This window comes from Urtica dioica, chromosome 5, assembly GCF_054948205.1.
Source record: "Urtica dioica subsp. dioica isolate 48M chromosome 5, U.dioica_male_clone48M_v1_H2, whole genome shotgun sequence".
Lineage (NCBI taxonomy): Eukaryota > Viridiplantae > Streptophyta > Magnoliopsida > Rosales > Urticaceae > Urtica > Urtica dioica.
The window spans coordinates 39,646,557-39,666,583 of NC_142760.1; the positions used below are offsets into that span (position 1 = coordinate 39,646,557).

General features: G+C 39.7%; 3 protein-coding genes, 1 non-coding gene and 1 pseudogene across 4 annotated transcripts; 2 read left to right on the plus strand and 3 right to left on the minus strand.

The window, feature by feature from the left end:
- Positions 1-1,467, plus strand: LOC149398434 (polyubiquitin). Its single transcript, XM_089614988.1, has one exon. The coding sequence runs from the start codon at positions 713-715 to the stop codon at positions 1,172-1,174; it is 462 nt and encodes a 153-aa protein (XP_089471114.1). The 5' UTR covers positions 1-712; the 3' UTR covers positions 1,175-1,467.
- Positions 1,468-12,410: 10,943 nt separating this feature from the next.
- Positions 12,411-12,547, minus strand: LOC149398435 (small nucleolar RNA Z247). The gene has a single exon (XR_016299319.1). It is a non-coding gene; the product is annotated as a small nucleolar RNA Z247 (small nucleolar RNA).
- A 1,164-nt stretch (positions 12,548-13,711) lies between these two features.
- LOC149398436 (uncharacterized) lies at positions 13,712-14,521 on the minus strand (annotated as a pseudogene).
- Positions 14,522-15,985: 1,464 nt separating this feature from the next.
- LOC149398437 (2S seed storage albumin protein-like) lies at positions 15,986-16,691 on the minus strand. The gene has a single exon (XM_089615318.1). The coding sequence runs from the start codon at positions 16,671-16,673 to the stop codon at positions 16,236-16,238; it is 438 nt and encodes a 145-aa protein (XP_089471444.1). The 5' UTR covers positions 16,674-16,691; the 3' UTR covers positions 15,986-16,235.
- Positions 16,692-18,780: 2,089 nt separating this feature from the next.
- On the plus strand, positions 18,781-19,349 carry LOC149398438 (2S seed storage albumin protein-like). The gene has a single exon (XM_089615319.1). The coding sequence runs from the start codon at positions 18,813-18,815 to the stop codon at positions 19,245-19,247; it is 435 nt and encodes a 144-aa protein (XP_089471445.1). The 5' UTR covers positions 18,781-18,812; the 3' UTR covers positions 19,248-19,349.
- Positions 19,350-20,027: the final 678 nt, after the last annotated feature.

The window sequence follows — 20,027 nt, forward strand, 5'->3', positions numbered from 1 at the left end:
TTTCTTACGAAATTGTTAATATCCAACTCTTTACAAACCAGATGCAGATCTTTGTGAAAACTCTCACAGGAAAGACCATCACCCTTGAGGTCGAAAGCTCCGACACCATTGACAATGTCAAGACAAAAATCCAGGATAAGGAGGGAATTCCTCCGGACCAGCAGAGGCTTATCTTTGCCGGAAAGCAGCTCGAGGACGGCCGTACTCTCGCCGACTACAACATCCAAAAGGAGTCCACACTTCACTTGGTCCTCCGTCTCCGTGGAGGCATGCAAATCTTCGTCAAGACCCTCACCGGAAAGACTATCACCTTGGAGGTCGAGAGCTCCGACACCATCGACAATGTCAAGACAAAAATCCAGGACAAGGAGGGAATTCCCCCGGACCAGCAGAGGCTTATCTTCGCCGGAAAGCAGCTCGAGGACGGCCGTACACTCGCCGACTACAATATCCAGAAGGAGTCCACACTCCACTTGGTTCTCCGGCTCCGTGGTGGCATGCAAATCTTTGTGAAGACCCTCACCGGGAAAACGTCGAGAGCTCCGACACCATCGACAACGTCAAGACTAAGATTCAGGACAAAGAAGGAATTCCACCGGATCAGCAGAGGCTTATCTTCGCCGGAAAGCAGCTCGAGGATGGAAGGACCTTGGCAGACTATAACATCCAGAAGGAATCGACCCTTCACTTGGTCCTCCGTCTCCGCGGAGGCATGCAAATCTTTGTCAAGACTCTCACGGGAAAGACCATCACTCTCGAGGTTGAAAGCTCTGACACCATCGACAACGTCAAGACTAAGATACAGGACAAAGAAGGAATTCCCCCGGATCAGCAGAGGCTTATCTTCGCCGGAAAGCAGCTCGAAGACGGAAGGACCTTGGCGGACTACAACATCCAGAAGGAGTCCACACTCCACTTGGTCCTCCGTCTCCGCGGTGGAATGCAGATTTTCGTGAAGACCCTCACAGGAAAGACCATCACTTTGGAGGTCGAGAGCTCTGACACCATCGACAATGTCAAGACGAAGATCCAGGACAAGGAGGGAATTCCGCCGGACCAGCAGAGGCTGATCTTCGCCGGAAAGCAGCTCGAGGACGGACGTACTCTCGCGGACTACAATATCCAGAAGGAGTCAACCCTACACCTTGTCCTCCGTCTCCGTGGTGGATTCTAAGTCCCGAGGTGGTTGTCCTGTTTGCTGTGTTAACGGAGGCCTTTGTGCTCTTTAATCCATTGTCAAAAACTTTTCTGTTGGCTTATCTGTGTTTTTTTTTTCTCACTGTACTCTTTAGGTGGCTCTAAAGGCCACAGGCTGTTTCCATGGCAGTCCTTTTTTTTTTTCTTTCTTTCTAAGTTTCTGTTTCTGTAAATGCATGTGAGCATCAAATTTCAGGTTTGTGATAAACCTTTTTGCTTGCAGTTAAAGATGGTGATTAGGTTCATCTATGAACGCGACTATTGTAGCTAGCTTTGTTCTGTGTGGAAGAGAAACTACTCTGAGCTATCAAGGAAGACACTAGTGGGTATTATGTGAGCTTTGAGGCTCAATAGATATCTCTGGTAACTAACGATGGGCGTTGAATTTGACGAGTGTGGTTTCTAACCCTGCTAGTTTCATGATAGCCTATACACCTCCTTTAGGGTAAATAAGACTTCGTTGAGATGAGCTATGGTTTGGACGGTCTCAACCACTATCTTATAAAAAATCTCAACTCAATTTCCAAGCGAATGTATCCTCATCAATAGCCTACCATATCCTCGTCAATAATACCCTGCCTCACCTATCGCTCGATGACATTGTCCCCGATAGGCTGTCACCACCTCGGCTAGTAACTGGACAAATGGAACTCTGGCTATTTCGGTTACGACCTTGTTAAAATTCGAGTTCCAACTGACTCGGAGTGTTCCAGCCTAAACATTACATGATTTTGGCTAAACCGGGACTATACACTTCCAGTTCGTTCATGGGTAAAATATACTCTAATATTCGGGGGAAAAGAATCAGTGAACAAGATCGGACAGTACCAGAATGTTTTTTTTTTTTTTTTAAATTACGGTTTTTGTAAACCAATTTTCATATCAATTTAAATAAATTTAATATCGTATCATATAACAATTTGACAATAAATCAATAAGGATAAATGCTAAGACTTCACTTTACGGACCCAAAACTTTTGGTATCTCTTTCTACAAAACCATCTTAAAATAAGTGTTTCCTCGAAGGATTCGGAGAACTGTAACTTGTCGCCGTCACGTCGTACCGAATCAGATTCACTAGCCTGTTTGAAGATCCGTGTCTTTGTGAAACACGCCATTCTTCGTAACCAAACTGTCGTTCAATGCCACGATTGGATATTAATGGAGCTCGGGTGTGTTTGAACTGGTCGTTGAGCTGAAAATAGGAGTTCGGCTGATACCCCGACGATGAAGAAGTCAAGTTCGACCAGCCATCGATTATGTCGGAGGCGGTCAGGAAAAATTCATTTTTCAGAGATTGAGACACAAAATCGGATTTATTTCCAATCCCGAGACACAATCAACAACATCAAGAAAATCGCCGCCCATCCCAATGTCGACGTCGTCCTCCGGCGAGCTCCGAACCTACAACCAGTAGCTCATCGGAGTGGGAGTGAGGGGTTTCCCTCTGTTGGAATAGATCTAGGGTTAAGAAAAGATTTATCGCTTCTAGCAAGCAGCGGAATATAAAAAATTTCTTTAAAACACGTAAAACGTTTTTACAACCTAGACAAAGCGGATGAACATATAATTTAAAATTTTAAAACTACATTTAGTTTTTACTCGGTACCAACCTCGAATAGAGCTTGAACGTTGAGAAGCCTTTGGAAGGTTGAAACGTTCGTCTCCCCACGCAGCACGCACTCCCACTAGTCTTCTTGAACTTGTGAGCAACCACGAAAGTTTCTACCACTGGAGTCTTAAGAGAATGGTTGGATTTAGTGTGTGGGCACTTTTAAACACGATGACTCAAGAACAAGTCTTGGAGCCAAAGAGCTAAAACAAATGCAAGGTCTAATGATGACCTAGGTGCCAAAACAAAAGAACAAGAAGGGTTAGAGAGAGAGAGAGAGAGATGGGCGGCCACTTTTCTAGAGAGAGAAGCTCTCAATCTCTAAAATTGTGTTGTGAATTGTGAATGAGGTGGGGTATTTATAGGATGAGTATTACCTTCAAAATGTAGTTTCCTCTTTTCTATTGAATATCACATATTCATGAGCAAATCTTATTTCCTCTTTTTTCCCTTGCTTTGCACGTCCAACATGCCTCATTAAGGCCTTGGATTTGTTTCCTCATTTGATTTCTTCTCTCCCTTGGCCGCCCAAATGGTTTCCTTCAAGAGGAAATTTGTTTCCTCTTTTTCTTTTGTCAAGTATCTTCATACATCAATGCACAAAAATAATCTCTCTTTCTTCTATGATGGTGCACGAAATTAAGGGCTTCTAGAACATGCTTCTAGATGTTTCTTCATTTGTTCATGACAACATAAGAAAAGCCCATTAAGAATTTTCACATAAAATTCCATAAAATAAAATTAATCCTCAAGGCCCAATCCAAGGATGTGGGCCGTGTGACTTAATATCATTCTCGTCATATGACAATGTCAAAAAACTTATTTATTGACATTCATACCATCCCATGTCAAAAAGAAAAAATTACCCTTTAGACAATTTTCGTAAAACTTGTCTAGTTCAACATTTGAACTTGTTTTGACTTAGCTTTCATGTTTAAGTAATCCTACTCTAAAGAGTTGTGGTAGTGACCTCATGGATCCAAATGAACAAAGCTTGAGCTAGCATACTTGGACTCAAAAGTTCACAAACCTTTTTCAAGTTCTAGCTTAATGTCAATTGACTCCACTAAAGAGTTGACACTGAAATCTCTCGGTTCAAATGAATATATTTTCTACTCAAGAATTCTACTTAATTGTAATGAGTGGATCCATTGAATATTATCTATGCTTACCCTTCATGAATATCATCAACTAGATGTGATTTACAAAAGGGAAATTGTCTCATCTACTACCAAAACAATAACTTTTTTCAATTTCTCACCAAAATCATAATTTGGCCAAAAATGCCACTAACTCATTTGTACAACTACCATTTTATCCTCAACTATATTTTTTCTTACAATCTCAAACCAACCCACATCAAATCGTTTTAATGAGCAAATATTCAAGTCTGAAACATTTTCTCTTCCTCTCTCTCTCTCCGTCGCTCTCTCACTCTCTCTCTCCTGTAAATCTCGTCCAAGGTCGGTCACCCATGAAACCCCCATTCAAACATTGAAACCCTCTGCTTCTAAAAACTCACACCCAAGCGTTGAAACCTTCACCCAAGTTATGAAATTGTGGCTCTGAAATCCTCGTCCAAGTTCAGCCCCCACACAACGTCCTCTCCCAAGTTCCAACCCCAGATCCTCGCTGAAACTAAAGCTCAAGGTTCGTTATTTCTTCATTTTTTAAAAAAATTGTGGTTTAAAAAGTTTTATTTCATTTTTATAGATTGTTTAAAGAGATTTAAATGTTCTTTTTGGTCTGGGTATGTTCACCAGGTTTTTTGAAATCGTCAACGAAGTTTATTAATTGTTGACTTTAGATGTCAACAATGGACGTCAACTGTTGACATCTGAAGTCAACAACTGATGAGAGAAATTGACGTCTAAACTCTACAGAGTTCATCAGTTGTTGACATTAGATGTCAACAATGGACGTCAACTGTTGACATCTGAAATCAACAAATAATGAACGTTGTTGACTCTAATATTGTAAAAAAAACGCAGAAATGTCAAAAAAACACTCCCTTGAATCTCCGGCAACAAGCTCTAACGACTTCGAACCCCGAAAGAGAAAATGTTCTAAAAATGAGGTACATTTTGATGCCAAGCAAAGTTGATTTTTTGTTATTATTTTTTGTGATTGTAGATGTGATTTTTTATTTTTGGTTACCAAAATTGTAGTCAATGGATGCACAACTCACGGAGTTCCAAATGAGCCAGGCTGAGTACATATGGTACTTGGATTCTTTTTCTAGTAGTGAGCCTGGATCGATTCTGATCATCGATGTCGAAAGTGTTATGAAAGAAGTCTTCGGAGACGACTGGGAGACTAAGTTGAACGAAAAGGGAGATTTTATGGAAATCGTGCCCATGGGGACACGACTGTTTATGCTGAAAAGCCAGAGAGAGGAACTCCTCTTCTATAGGAGGATGAGGATTAAGAAGAAATGGCCCTTAACTTGAATGTATGAAACTTCTTAATATTTATATATAAATTTGTGTATGGATTTTTGTATGACTTGAATGCCTGAAACTTCTTAATATTTATATTTGTGTATGGGTTTTTGTATGATTTGAAAGGCTGAAACTGGTTATTATGTCTATTTACACTATGTTTTATATATCTGTAATGTTATGAATTGAATGCCTAAGTGAATAACTAAATTTGAATTCATCCATTAGATGTCAACAATTGATGTCAACTGTTGACATTTGATGTCAGTTGTTGACATCTAATTTCAACAGTTGACGACAATTGTTGACATCTAATGTCAACAGTTGACGTCAACTGTTGACATCGATAATTGTTGACATCTAATGTCAACAGTCGACGTCAATTGTTGACATCAATGTCAACAATAGACGGGTTTTGTTGACATCAAACATCAATCGACAAAAAAAGCAAATAGACATCAATGTCATCATGTTTAACACAACAAATGAGTACTTAATCTTTTACATGAACAAACCGAATGAAGAAGAAGTCATAAATAAGTACTTAAATATTACTTTAACTAACCAAAATAAAATGTTTCCTAATCATCATCCATCTCCATGTTCGATCCCACTTTGGTCGCTATTTTCACCGCCCCGTGTCGGTATAGGTCGATCATGAACTTCTGTAGGTTTTTCTGCCGTGGCATGTTGGCGTAGGTTTCGACTTTGAACCGCGATGAACTGGTGTCTTCAATACCCAGGGCCAAGAGTGTTTCAGAGCCTTGTAGCCTCCATCACTACGTAGAACAAAGCATAGGCAGCGTATTTGTTGACTTTAGACGTCAATAATTTCCATCCATTGTTGACATTGATGTCAACAAAGTTCATTATGTGTTGACTTCAGATGTCAACATTTGACGTCCATTGTTGACATCTAAAGTCAACAATTAATGAACTTTGTTGACGATTTCAGAAAACCTGGTGAACATACCCAGACCAAACAGAACATTTAAATCTCGTTAAACAATCTATAAAAATGACATAAAACTTTTTAAACCACAATTTTTTTAAAAAAATGAAGAAACAACGAACCTTGAGCTTTAGTTTCAGCAATGATCTGGGGTCGGAACTTGGGCGAGGACGTTGTGCGGGGGCTGAACTTGGACAAGGATTTCAGAGCCACAATTTCATAGCTTGGGTGAGGGTGTCAACGCTTGGGTGTGGGTTTTTAGAAGCAGATGGTTTCAATGCTTGAGTGGGGGTTTCATGGGTGACCGACCTTGGACGAGATTTACAGGAGAGAGAGAGTGAGAGAGCGACGGAGAGAGAGAGGAAGACAAAATGTTTCAGACTTAAATATTTGCTCATTAAAACGAATTGGTGTGGGTTGGTTTGAGATTGTAAGAAAAAATGTAGTTGATGGTAAAATGGTAGTTGTACAAATGAGTTAGTGGCATTTTTGGCCAAATTATGGTTTTGGTGGGAAATTGGAAAAAGTTATTGTTTTGGTAGTAAATGAGGCAATTTCCCTTTACAAAATTACCATTTTACCTTTCTAGTTGTTATTTTCTCAACTCCTTTGTCGCTTGTGAATAAGTTAGAAACAATGTATTGACGAGAAGCTAACAAGTCATATTGATTCATCCAAAAGAGTCACGACTCAATTTGGACACTGACCAGTTCATTTATTCACATTCCAAGGAACAAAGCATGATGTGATATACAATGCATTTCAGCAATCTTGTACATGAATTTCATATCTTTAAGATCTTTACAAAGTTGTTCATGACATCTTCACAACTTAGTATTTCACCAATAGGTCTTGTCTATATCACATAGTGAGTCTAGAGCTCACACTTTCTCTTTCAGAGTACGTAAGTTATGAAATGACATGTCTTATTTCAGGATTGAGGTAAGCATGATGCAATTCATACATAGTGAATTCGAGACATAAGAGGTTAAATGGTTTGTTCTTATTCTGTCTCTAGAAGTGCACTTGTCAATTCAGTACCTTCAGAAGATACTTAGGAGGAACTATAAAGTCTCCAACTCTCAATGTCCCATAATCAGACATCATAGATCATCCTAACAATCATACTGAGATCAATAGCCCTTTGATCCTTAGATTGTGAATATACTGTTTTAAGCAAATCATGAGAGTTTGTTCATGCAAATCTGTATTTGACTCTTCATTTGTTGTTAGGTTTGTTTAAGGACTACAGACTATAGTTTATTTTAAAGCTTCAAACAGACAAGGAAGAATGAACGTTTCAACTTTTATTAATTATTCAACAGTTACAAGCAAGAGTCTTCGTGAGACTTTATTACATCAAATGTACATAAGCAAAGACTACTACTCTTCTTGTGGGCACCATTGACAACGCCCTCTGCCTCTGGAGAGAGAGGACATATTTTCTGGGCTTATCGGAGAGAGGGGTTCTTCTGAGAGCAAGAAATGGCGAGTGATTTTCTTCTTCTAGTTTTAGAATTCTGGAAGCGGGTGAGGAGTGGTGTGGTGAAGAAGACGAGTGATGGTCTATTTTTTTTCTTTGTTCAGTGGAGAGATATATAGAGAGAGAGAGAGAGAGAGAGAGAGAGAGAAGTTTATTTGAATAATTTGTTTTTATTTAATTTTTCTCATATAATCAAGGCCATTCTCAGATTTTGATAGGTGTCTCGACATTTAATTTAACGATAGAAGTTGTAATGGAGGGACAAATTGTTGAACTTGGGTATTTATCACACCACTTTTAAAGAATGAGTACTTAAGCGTTACAACGCGAAAATATTGGGTCTTTTTGCCGCCATTTTCTCTTTTGATTTTGTTCTTTTTTGGTCACTTGAGAATAACAGGCAGACAAGGGTGATGCTGGTAATCGACAATGGAAGCCACGGAAGGAAGTACTACCATGTGTGTTTTCTACCTCACGGAAGTGGAAAAATTTTTTCCGACAAACCACGAAAATGGCAGAAGGCATGTCGGAAATGCATGCCAAAATTGTACTATTGGGCCGAGTGAGGTTAAAGCAGTGAACGTTGGAGAAATGAAATTTTAACCCATTTATTTATTTCTCCTATAAATACATCTCATTTCTTACCATTTTATTCACAAAATCAAATCTTATTCTCTCTCAAACTTTCAAATCCTCTCAAATTATCTACAAATATTTCTCTACAACAATATCTTCATATTTAAGTTTATAAATTTATTATATAATTAAGTTTATATCATAACTTTTGTTATATAATTTAGTTTGTGTAATTTGTATTAATGTACATAAATTAATATTACAAAAGATAATTTATAAATACATATAATGTGTAGAGAAGCGATAATGGAGTGATAGAGTGAGAGAGAGCGAGAGAGAAAATATCTGTAACAGAATTCTGTTATTGAATTGTTATGTTGCTTAATCGTTTCATTACACTGATTGTGATACTTATACACGCTTGTCTCAGCCTCTAACAAATGACACGTCATATATCATAATATTACATATATTATCACATCCCCCCTCAAGCTCAAGGGCGAGGAAGCACGAAGAGCTTGGATCGTAGACATGTAAACTGTTGAGTAGCCAGTGGCTTCGTGAGGCCATCAGCTAGTTGGGTTGCCGAAGGCGTGAACTGAACTCTAAGTGACTTGTTCTGCACTTTGTCTCTGACGAAGTGATAGTCAATTTCCACATGCTTGGAACGAGAGTGAAGAACTGGATTGGCTGCCAAGTAGGTGGTGCTGAGATTATCACAGAACACTGTTGGCGTGCGAAAGCAAGGTTGCCCAATGTCACGTAACAAGGACTGAATCCAAGTTAGTTCACATACAGCAGTGGCGACAGAGCGATACTCTGACTCGGTACTCGAACGTGAAACAACACGTTGCTTGGCAGATGCCCACGCTACTAGGTTTGACCCTAGAAAAACGCAGTGCCCACCAGTGCTTTTCCGATCATCAGGGCAACTTGCCCAATCAGCATCAGAGAAGGCGAGAAGATCAACTGAAGAGCTTCGATGAAGTGTCAAACCAAGTTGAAGAGTACCTTTGAGATACCGAAGGAGGCGTTTTGCAGCTTGCCAATGTACATCAGTCGGTTTGTGCATAAACTGACAAAGTTTGTTGACAGCAAAACTAATGTTAGGGCGAGTGATTGTGCAGTATTGCAAGCTGCCAACAATGCTCCTGTACTTGGTAGGATCTTGTAGAGGTTCACCATCCAGCGTTGATAGGATAGGAGATGAGAGCATTGGTGTGGCACACGGCTTTGAGTCAGTGAGTTCAGCTTTCTTGAGGAGATCAGAAATGTGCTTTGACTGAGTAAGATGAAGTGTGTCAGCTGTTCTTGTGACTTCAATACCCAGAAAAAATTTCAGCTGACCAAGATCTTTTAAGGCAAATGTAGAATGCAGATCCTGAACAAGAGTGTCTATTGCAGCATTGTTGTTCCCTGTAATGACGATGTCATCAACGTAGGCAAGTAACAAGAGCTTTGTTGGACCATTGTTGTAAACAAACATGGATGTGTCAGCTTTTGATTGATTGAAGCCCCAAGTGAGTAGTGCCGAGGTTAACTTCTGAAACCAAGCTCTAGGTGCTTGTTTTAAGCCATACAAGGCTTTCTTGAGATGACACACATGAGAAGGATTGTGAGGATCTTTGAAGCCGGGTGGTTGCTGCATGTAAACTGTTTCCAGAAGATCTCCATTCAGGAAAGCATTATTTACATCAATTTGTCGTAGCTGCCAGTTATTTGCCATAGCTATTGACAACACAACTCTGATTGTTACTTGCTTGACAACCGGACTGAATGTGTCAAAGTAGTTCAGACCAAATACTTGATTGAAGCCTTTAGCAACTAGCCTAGCTTTGTATTTGTCTAGTGTACCATCCGAGCGAAGTTTGGTACGATAAACCCATTTGCAGCCAATAATTTCAGCTCCTGTAGGTGGCTGAACAAGTTCCCACGTGCCATTTGCATATAGAGCATCGAGTTCTGTGACCATGGCTTGTTGCCAATGCAAATGTTTTTGAGCCTCTGTATATGTTTCAGGATCACATTTGGAAGTAGGTAAAACAGCAACAAGTGCTTTAGGTTTCGAATGACCTGTTTTTGACCGTGTGACCATGATGTGAGTCGACCTCGTTGTAGCTGTAGGCAGATCAGCAGGGATTATTGTGTTGCCTGAGGTTGTAGGACAAGTTGGTGGTGGTGTTGAGGATTGAGGTTGTGTAGTAGTGGTAGGCAATTGAGGAGTGGTAGAGATTTCAGGAGAGGTTCTTTGTGATGGTGTTGAGACTGTTGATAATATCTGAGGTGGTTGCTGTTGAGTTGTAGCTAGTGAAGTGGATGATTCGAGAGGGCTGAGAACAGTGGTGATGATCGGCATGTGAACAGGTAAAGTTGTTGACGAGGATGTTGTAGAGGGTTTCAGAGAGAGCTCTTTGATTGTCTTGAATGGAAAGGAATCCTCATTGAAGATGACATGCCTTGAGATGTAGAATCTTCTAGCTGGAATATCAAGACATATGTAGCCCTTGTGTTTCGAGCTGTATCCCATGAAAGCACAATGGATTGACCTTTCTTCGAGTTTGTGCCTGTTAAAAGGTCTCGTATATGGGAAGCAAGACACACCAAAAGTTCTGATATGGTCGAAGCTCGGTTTCTTGTGATACAACTCTTCATATGGACTATTTTGCTGAAGAACTGGCGTTGGGAGTCTGTTTATCAGATACACAGCAGTTTGAAACGCATAGAAGCAGAACTCTAGTGGCATGTGTGCTTCAGTGAGTAGCGTTAGACCAACCTCCACTATGTGTCTATTCTTTCGCTCAACTCTGCCATTCTGCTGTGGAGTATAAGGACATGAAACTCTATGCCTGATTCCATACTTTGACAAGTACTCAGATACTGTCCTAAACTCGCCTCCCCAGTCAGTTTGTAGAGCCTTAATTACTGTGTTAAACTGAGTTTCAACCAGAGCTTTGAATTTGAGAAAGTATGTCAGGCATTCATCTTTTGACTTAAGTAAGTAAATCCAAGTGAACCTGCTATAGTCATCGATGAACAGTAAAAAATACTTGATTCCATTAGCTGTATCAACAGGACAAGGCCCCCATATATCCGAATGCACAACTTCAAAAGGTACAACTGCTCTAGTGTTTGATCTAGTAAACGGTAATCTGTGGCTTTTTGCTAACTGACAGGAATTGCAAAAATCTGTAGAGATACAAGATTTCAGATTGTTACTAGATAACACTTTGCTCAACACAGCTGTAGACGGATGGCCAAGCCTTGAATGCCAATTTGGATCTTTATTCGACTCAGTGAAGGAAGAGAAGCAATGTGTCTTGTTCTGTACATGAGAGGTTGACATTGACTGATCTGCATCTGGAAATCTGTACAAGCCATTGCTAGTTGGCCCTTGAAGAAGAACCTGTCTCGTATCCTTGTCCTTCACAGCAAATGAGTCATCATGAAACTCAATTATAGCATCATTATCAGCACAAAATTTCTGAACACTGATCAGATTTTGTGTAAGACTTGGAACATGAAAAACTTTGTTCAGTTTGAAAGAATTATTGTTCCTGTTCAGCTGAACTTTACCAACAGTTCGAATGGAAAGACAGTTACCATTTCCAACAGTTACTTGGTCAGATCCAGCGAAATTTGAGGATTCATTCATCTGAGCAACATCATTTGTGAGATGGTGATTCGCTCCAGAATCCATGTACCACGCAGCTTCAGCCAGGTTAGTCGGAGCCGAGTAGTTGGTGAACATCGCAGCCACTGAAGCATCATTATTCGCTGAGTAATTCTGATCAAAGCGGTGGTAGCATTTAATCGCCGAGTGACCATATTTGCCACACACTTGACATGTAGGTTTGTTGGTGTTGTTGTGATTGTTGTTGTTGTTGCCATTGAAGAAACCACGTCCTCCACGGCCATTGAAACTCTGATTTGGTGATGGTGAAAGAATACCTCGTCCTCCACCTCTTCCACGGCCGGGATTGAATTGTGAAGGCTGTGACCAATTGTTTGCAGAACTGAATTGGTTGTTGTTGTTGTAGTTGTTGTTGAACTTAGGCTTTCCTCTCTTGTTGGTGCTGTTGCCGTTGGAGTTGGCATAATTTGCCTGAATGACTGAGTTGTCATCTACAGATCTCTGCTGTTCAAGTCTGTTCTCAAAAGTCATCAATTGGCTATAGAGTTCATCAATTGAAGGAAAATCACCGCGTGTGGTGACTGAAGTCACAAAAGAATTGTATTCAGCTCCTAGTCCACCAAGCACATAGAGAACTTGATCTTGAGTCGAGATAGTTTCACCGATGGCAATCAGATTGTCGGCAATAGACTTGATCTTCAAGATATATTCAGACATGGTTGTACCTCCTTTCTTCGTTGTTTGCAGTTGAAGACGAAGCTGGAGAATCTTTGCCTTTGACGAAGATGAGAAACTTCGTTCAAGCGCTGTCCAGATCTCGTATGAGGTTTTGATGCCGATGATCTGAGCCATTACACTTTCGGTCAGTGATGAGTAGATCCACGCCATGAGAAGCCGATTCTGTCGCTGCCAGAGAATATACTCAGGATTGGTTGTGACTCCGTCTTCGAAGAGTCTGTTTGGACAGGAATAGCCTTCAATGAGATAATCAAGACCATTCGCAATGATGACATTCTCAAGCTGAGTTTTCCAAAGGAGGTAATTTGTGCGATCAAGTTTGACTGCTAGGGTTTGGTTGAGGGAGGGCATTTGAAGATTCTGATAGAAATTCGCCATTGCCGAGTATGAGGAGTTCGGCGCAGCAGAGTTCGGCGTAGCAGAGGTGTTTGTGTTTGTTGGATTTTCTGTTTGGGAATTGTTTTGAGTCTCCGCCATTGTTGGATCAGCGAGCTCTGATACCATGTAGAGAAGCGATAATGGAGTGATAGAGTGAGAGAGAGCGAGAGAGAAAATATCTGTAACAGAATTCTGTTATTGAATTGTTATGTTGCTTAATCGTTTCATTACACTGATTGTGATACTTATACACGCTTGTCTCAGCCTCTAACAAATGACACGTCATATATCATAATATTACATATATTATCACATAATGTTTTACTCATAATATTGTTGCAGTGTTTTTTTTTTTTTTTTTTTTTTTTTTTTTTTTTTTTTTTTTTTTTTTTTAAAAGCTATCAATAAAGATGAAATTCAATTGATATATTAGAACATTCTTTTAAGAGTTTAGTCCTTTTGATTTACCATTTAAATTTTAATTTTTTATTATTAATGAAAATGAATGAAAATCCATATTTTCATTAAGTTTAACGAAAATTTCGAATAAGCATTTGAAAGGTAGTTTACTGGAAATAGAAGTGCCACTTCCTTTCGATTACCGGTCCAATTATTGGGATGAGCCAAGGGAGTTGCATTTTACCGTTGTTGACCTCAACAACAACAAAATTAAGAGAGGAAGGTATAATTTTAAGAAGAGATTGATAAATAACTAGCCACTTGAAGAGAGAGGTTTTAAAATAATAGCCCAATTATTAGTTTATTAGGTAACTAGCCCAAATTTCCAGAATTACCCTTTGCCTCAAAATACCCTATCTCTCACTCTCTCACGTTTCAATCCAAACTCAAATTCCCCAAAATCGCTGAGCCCAGTGCCGATTAGGGCTCATCCCCGGCTTCGACCGCCGAGCCGACGGAGGAGGCACCGCGGGAGTTCTCTTCCACGACGACGACGTCTCCGTGGTGTCTCCACTCCCGGAAGGCGAGCGATCGTCGTCGAGCTCGTCGCAGGCGTAGTCGAAATCCGGCGACATTCCTCGATCCGTCGGTGGCTTCCTAGTCCGGAACCCCCCGTGGTGGTGGCGGCGGAGGAGCAATAGTCGGACGATCTGGTCCCGTTGCCGGTGAAGATCGCGGAGAACCAGGAGGGAGGCACGTGGCGGCCGTGGATTTCGAATTTGTCGGATCTGGAGCGGAATAGGTTGGTGATGAGAGAGAACCTGCTCTTCTTCTTCTTGGCCTTGTTTGGGTAGGGATCGGGATCGGCGACGGAGGCGGAAGAGTCGTAGTACATGGGCCCCACCTGAGCCGTGCTGTAGAATCTGAGGCGGTGGTGGTGGCGGTGATCGTGCGGCGGGGGATGGGTCCACGTGGCGGAGGAGGCGTCCGATTTCCTTCGCGAGACGTAGGGAGAGACGGAGCGAGGGAAGGCGAGCGGCGGTGGATGGTCGGAGATTTGGGCGTGGGCGTGTTGGGCTTGGGCCTGTTGGGCGATGCAAAAGCAAAGCAATCGTGTATATATATATATATATATATATATATATATATATATATATATATATATATATAGAGTTGATGAATTTTGTATTTATTTGCTAAATTTTCCCCTAAATGTATGTATCTGATATAGAGAATTATGGATTTCACAATTGATATTTTCTACCTTTGACGTTGCTATGATGTTGAAGTGTTGAGAATGCGAATGCTAAGGATAGCGAATGGTTAATATGATTTACTGTCGGATTTACTGTTCTCGATTGTTCACAGAAATAATTAGTAAATTGTATTTACTGACGGATTTACTGTCCTCGATTATTCACAGAAATAATTAGTAAATTGTATTTACTGTCGGATTTACTAGTTCTTGTTACGGTAAATAAGATTTACTATTGTTCTTGTTACGGTAAATAAGATTTACTATTGTTCCTGTTACGGTAAATAAGATTTACTGTCGTTCTTGTTATGATAAATAAGATTTACTTTTGTTCTTGTTACGGTAAAAAAATATTTACTTTTGTTCTTGTTACGGTAAATAATATTTACTATTGTTCTTGTTACGGTAAATAAGATTTACTGTCGTTCTTGTTACAACAAATATTATTTACTGTAGTTTTTGTTATTGTTAATTAGATTTACAAATTTTTTTTGTTATGGATGATATTATTTACTATGATAGTTAATAATATTAACCTAAGGGTACTATTGGAATATTAGAATGTTGTCATGATAAATTGGCTATTATCCTAAATATATTAATAGTTGGGTTATAATTTTAAAACAGGGGTGTTATTTTGGCTAGTTGTTTAGTCGGCGCTTTTTAAAATTATAAAAAAAAAGGTATAAAGTCCCAAATAGTATTCTATCTTATTATTATTGATTGAGAAATGTGTAGAGCTGTCATGGATGCACTTATTAACCCAAAACCAAACACACATAAAAAAAAAAGGGAAAAATCCGAAAAACACACGATAATGTGTCTCTTGTTTTATTTCCATCTGACCAAAAAAAAGGAAAAAAAACAAAAAAAACAAACAAAACACTAACCAGCATAGCCATAGACTAATATGTGGGAATGCCAAGATACCGACCCCTACCATTCATATTGGAATATAGCGGCAGACCAATCACTACTGAATTAAACATGTTTTTAGGGCGTCGCCAGAGATTTAGCCGGAGTTAAACATGTTTCTGTAGTATCGTATCAAAATCCAATTCACATGCATGTCAGATTTGTATTTAGGACTAGATTTTTTCGTTAAAAGTTGAAAACTAATATTTTACTAAACTTTTGATAGTTCACTAATCAATTAACTTCAATTTTTTTTTATTTAATCTTATCATACTAAATATGATAAAAGTTGTGTCAATACCCGTGTCACTGCTCTACCTTGATATTAAACCTGTCCCAATATACGTATATATAAGAAACCGAAATTAAGAGGAAGCTAATTTTAATTAAGAAACAAAAAAAAAAAGATGGCAGAAAGTCCCAACTAGGATTCTACTTTTATTATTATTGATTGAGAAAAATGCACAGCTGACATGCATTAACTTATTACAACAAACACACATATTAGAAAAGCAAAAACAAGTGAAAAAAAAAACGAAAAACACACGATAATGTGTCTCCTGTTTTTTTTTTTTTCCCCACCAAACCAACAAAAAAGAGGAAAAAAAAAAAACACTAGCCAGCATAGACAGAGAGCTATAGAGCAGAGCAGAGAGGTCTACATGATGATCATGGGAAAGCTGCAGGTGGAAGGGGTGACTTTGCACATTCCGGGCAAGTTTCTGGCGGCGCTCATCATCTTCGGAACGAACTCGGGCTCCGTGGCTGTGACCTGAGTCATCTCTGCCCTCAGAGCCTCGCAGACGCACTGGTCCCTCTCCAAGGCCTTGAGCTGCTCGCAGCAACTGTCCAACATCTGCTCGCCGGACTCGCTCTCTCGCGGAAACCGGGGCCCACCTTCTTGCTCCTGGATCTTGTGGCCCAAGAACTCCATGCACGGCTTCAGATCAACTCTCGTGACGGCCTTCTCGCACTTCGCTCCCATCCCACGGCTCTGCTCGTCCGTCACCACCGTCGTCATCGTGATCGTCCGGAACGCCGCCGCGGCGTGGGCCGCCAGGAACAGGGTCGCCAGAACAGCTACGACCTTCGACATATTATATTATATTATAGTGTACTTTGTGTGTTTTACGGTTTTACCAATGTTGAGATCTAGGGTTTTATTTATAGGGCTTTGAGGGTTTTGCATGTCAAGTACGTGGAATATTTTACGATCGGTCCTTCGTTTGTGGTGGCAACAGGGTTGTTTGCATGCATACCCACCTCACATGCACAAGAACGGATGATATCATTATATCATATTTGCATGATATTTAATACCTTTGGCTGGTCTCAAGGATGTTTGCAGTGCTATCCACGTAAGGTCTTCCACATTACGCATGGCGACGAGTGTCGGAATTTCTCTGTTTCAAGTCTTAATTTACCTTTTGAAAATGTTGACTCGGTCTATCTTTCTATAATATACTTTGAATGTTAGAAATGAGGTCTTTCATTCATCTTAGTTTACATAGACATTGGTTTATTAGAAATAATTTGTGGTTGTAAAAAAATATAAAAAATAATAAACTATTTAACATTTTTTTTTTAATCTTGTTCATTGCAATACTTGATCTGGAAGTTCCAAATGACAATTGATACTCTTACATATTAAGCGTGATTTTATTTTGATTATTATGAACCGTTTCTTTAACACAATTTCAGTCGAACTGATTTCATTCTTTAATAAAATATCAGCCAAGAATTTTCAATCCGGTACCATTTCAAGAATCTCTTGAGGCATACTGACGAGATTCAAAACCATTTTGTCCAAGGCAACCGGAGTTAGTAACTGATCTACTGCTTTAGCGGCGCTTAAGTACGGGTTTTAGTACGAGTCCCGATTTCGAGAAGAACCGGTGGTCAATAGCCTTACAACAATCGAAGAGGCACTACATCGTGCGACAAACTTCGCAAAAGTCCAGAAAGGAAAACTCGCTGCTCGAAAGAAGCACGAGGGACTCAAGAAACTGGCCTCGACTTTCCAAAACCAAGGTACCTCGAAGAATCCAGAGTACTTTTTTCCTTTTTTATAGCAAATGTCAGTAGCTTTCAGAAAAACATTAATGACTCATAATCCTACTTATTTACTATCATCGTTCTCTTCCTTTGATCGTTCTCTCTCTCCTCCTAACTCCTTCTCCACCATTCTTCCGGCCCCGTCGAAAATCGCCGAAATAAGTACACTTTTTCACTCCGCCGCACCGAAATGACACCGGAAATGTGGACATTCGTCGTCTGCTGCCGGAGTTCGTGTGATCTCTAACTCTCCTCCACAGTCACCAATTTTTGGAAAAAAGGTTTTATTTTTCTCCGGATTTCCCGAAAATAGAATGATTTTGGACAATTTTTATAACATGGCATGAACGACATCCAACGTCGTTAGGAAAAGCGGCTTGTCGTTTCGTCGAAACTCGAACGAAATTTTATGGAGTAGTGTCAATTACAATCTTTGTCGACCGTTTATGCTTCGGCACTCTTGAAATTAATTATCATGTTCACTTATGTAAGGAATCAATAAAAAGAGAGGAGAATATATTATTTTAAGATCTTTTGTTGCCAATTGGGCTTAATACTAAGATATTATGGTTTATGTATATGGATATGTGATAAGGAGAAGACATGTCTCCATATAAAATACGAAGTGTACCTCATTTTTTAGTGAGGTTCAAATTACTCTACTAAATGTAAAAAAACGTTATTATGGTTATTTTTTAGTGCACCAGAAAGAAAAGACAACAGGCTCAATTTGCTTAATGTTGTCTTTTCTTCAAATAATGTATATCCGTTATATGATCGGCTAAATTTATAATTTGTCCGATCAACACAAAGCAACAAACAGAGAAATTCCGACACTCGTCGCCATGCATAATGTGGAAGACCTTACGTGGATAGCACTGCAATAAACCCTCTGGCCATAATTCTTCCACGTAACTTCACATGATGCAAACATCCTTGAGACCAGCCAAAGGTATTAAATATATATCATGCAAATATGGATATTTTGATATATCATCCGTTCTCATGCATGTGAGGTGGGTATGCATGCAAACAACCCTGTTGCCACCACAAACGAAGGACCGACCGTAAAATATTCCACGTACTTGACATGCAAAACCCTCAAACCCCTATAAATAAAACCCTAGATCTCAACATTGGTCAAACACACAAAGTACACTATAATATAATATAATATAATATGTCGAAGCTCGTAGCTGTTCTGGCGACCCTGTTCCTGGCGGTCCACGCCGCGGCGGCGTTCCGGACGATCACGATGACGACGGTGGTGACGGACGAGCAGAGCCGTGGGATGGGAGGGAAGTGCGAGAAGGCCGTCACGAGAGTTGACCTGAAGCCGTGCATGGAGTTCTTGGGCCACAAGATCCAGGAGCAAGAAGGCGGGCCCCGATTTCCGCGAGAGAGCGAGTCCGGCGAGCAGATGTTGGACAGTTGCTGCGAGCAGCTCAAGGCCTTGGAGAGGGACCAGTGCGTCTGCGAGGCTCTGAGAGCAGAGATGACTCAGGTCACCGCCACGGAGCCTGAGTTCGTTCCGAAGATGATGAGCGCCGCCAGAAACTTGCCCGGAATGTGCAAAGTCACCCCTTCCACCTGCAGCTTTCCCATGATCATGTAGACGTCTCTGCTCTCCTCTATAGCTGTCTATGCTGGCTAGTGTTTTTTTTTTTTCCTCTTTATTGTTGGTTTGGTTGGAAAAAAAACACAGGAGACACATTATCGTGTGTTTTTACGGTTTTTTTTTTTTTTTTTGCTTTATGTGTGTTTGGGTTAATAAGTTAATGCATGTCAGCTGTGCATTTTTCTCAATCAATAATAATAATAGTAATAATAGAATCGTAGTTGGGACTTTCTGCCATCCTTTTTTCTTCCTTAAAATTACCTTCCTCTCTTAAATTTGCTGCTAATAAAATAAAATTAAAGAAATTAACTATTTAAAATCTATTGACTCTTAAAATAATTAAGATTTTATAGTATAATAATTTTAATTAACAAAAAAAAACTAAAGTTTGATTATGTTTAATTTTGTTTTTCCAAAACTGTTTCTGGAATTTTACAATATATTCAGGCAGACACGAAGCCAGGTGCAATCCATGGTGGGTTGTAGCCCAATTTTTTTTTTTTTTTTTTTTTTGCACTTTTTACCTGTTTTTTATTTTATTTTTACATTTTTTACCTTCAAAATTTATAAATCAACTCCTGAATTTTTTGTTGCAAATTAGCCCTCCTTAATCTAGACTTCTGACCTCGTCCATATATGCAGGTAATTTGCCTCTTCTTAACAGAAAAGGCACAATAGTTTGTGTAACAAAAATTACAAGAGATACCATAATTTTTTTTTTTTTTTGACGTTTACTAAAGTTTGAACCTCTTCAAAAATGAAATCCATCTTAATTAC

Coding starts and splice junctions, on each gene's coding strand:
- LOC149398434 (XM_089614988.1), top strand. CDS start 713: ATGCAAATCTTTGTCAAGACTCTCACGGGAAAGACCATCACTCTCGAG.
- LOC149398437 (XM_089615318.1), bottom strand. CDS start 16,673: ATGTCGAAGGTCGTAGCTGTTCTGGCGACCCTGTTCCTGGCGGCCCAC.
- LOC149398438 (XM_089615319.1), top strand. CDS start 18,813: ATGTCGAAGCTCGTAGCTGTTCTGGCGACCCTGTTCCTGGCGGTCCAC.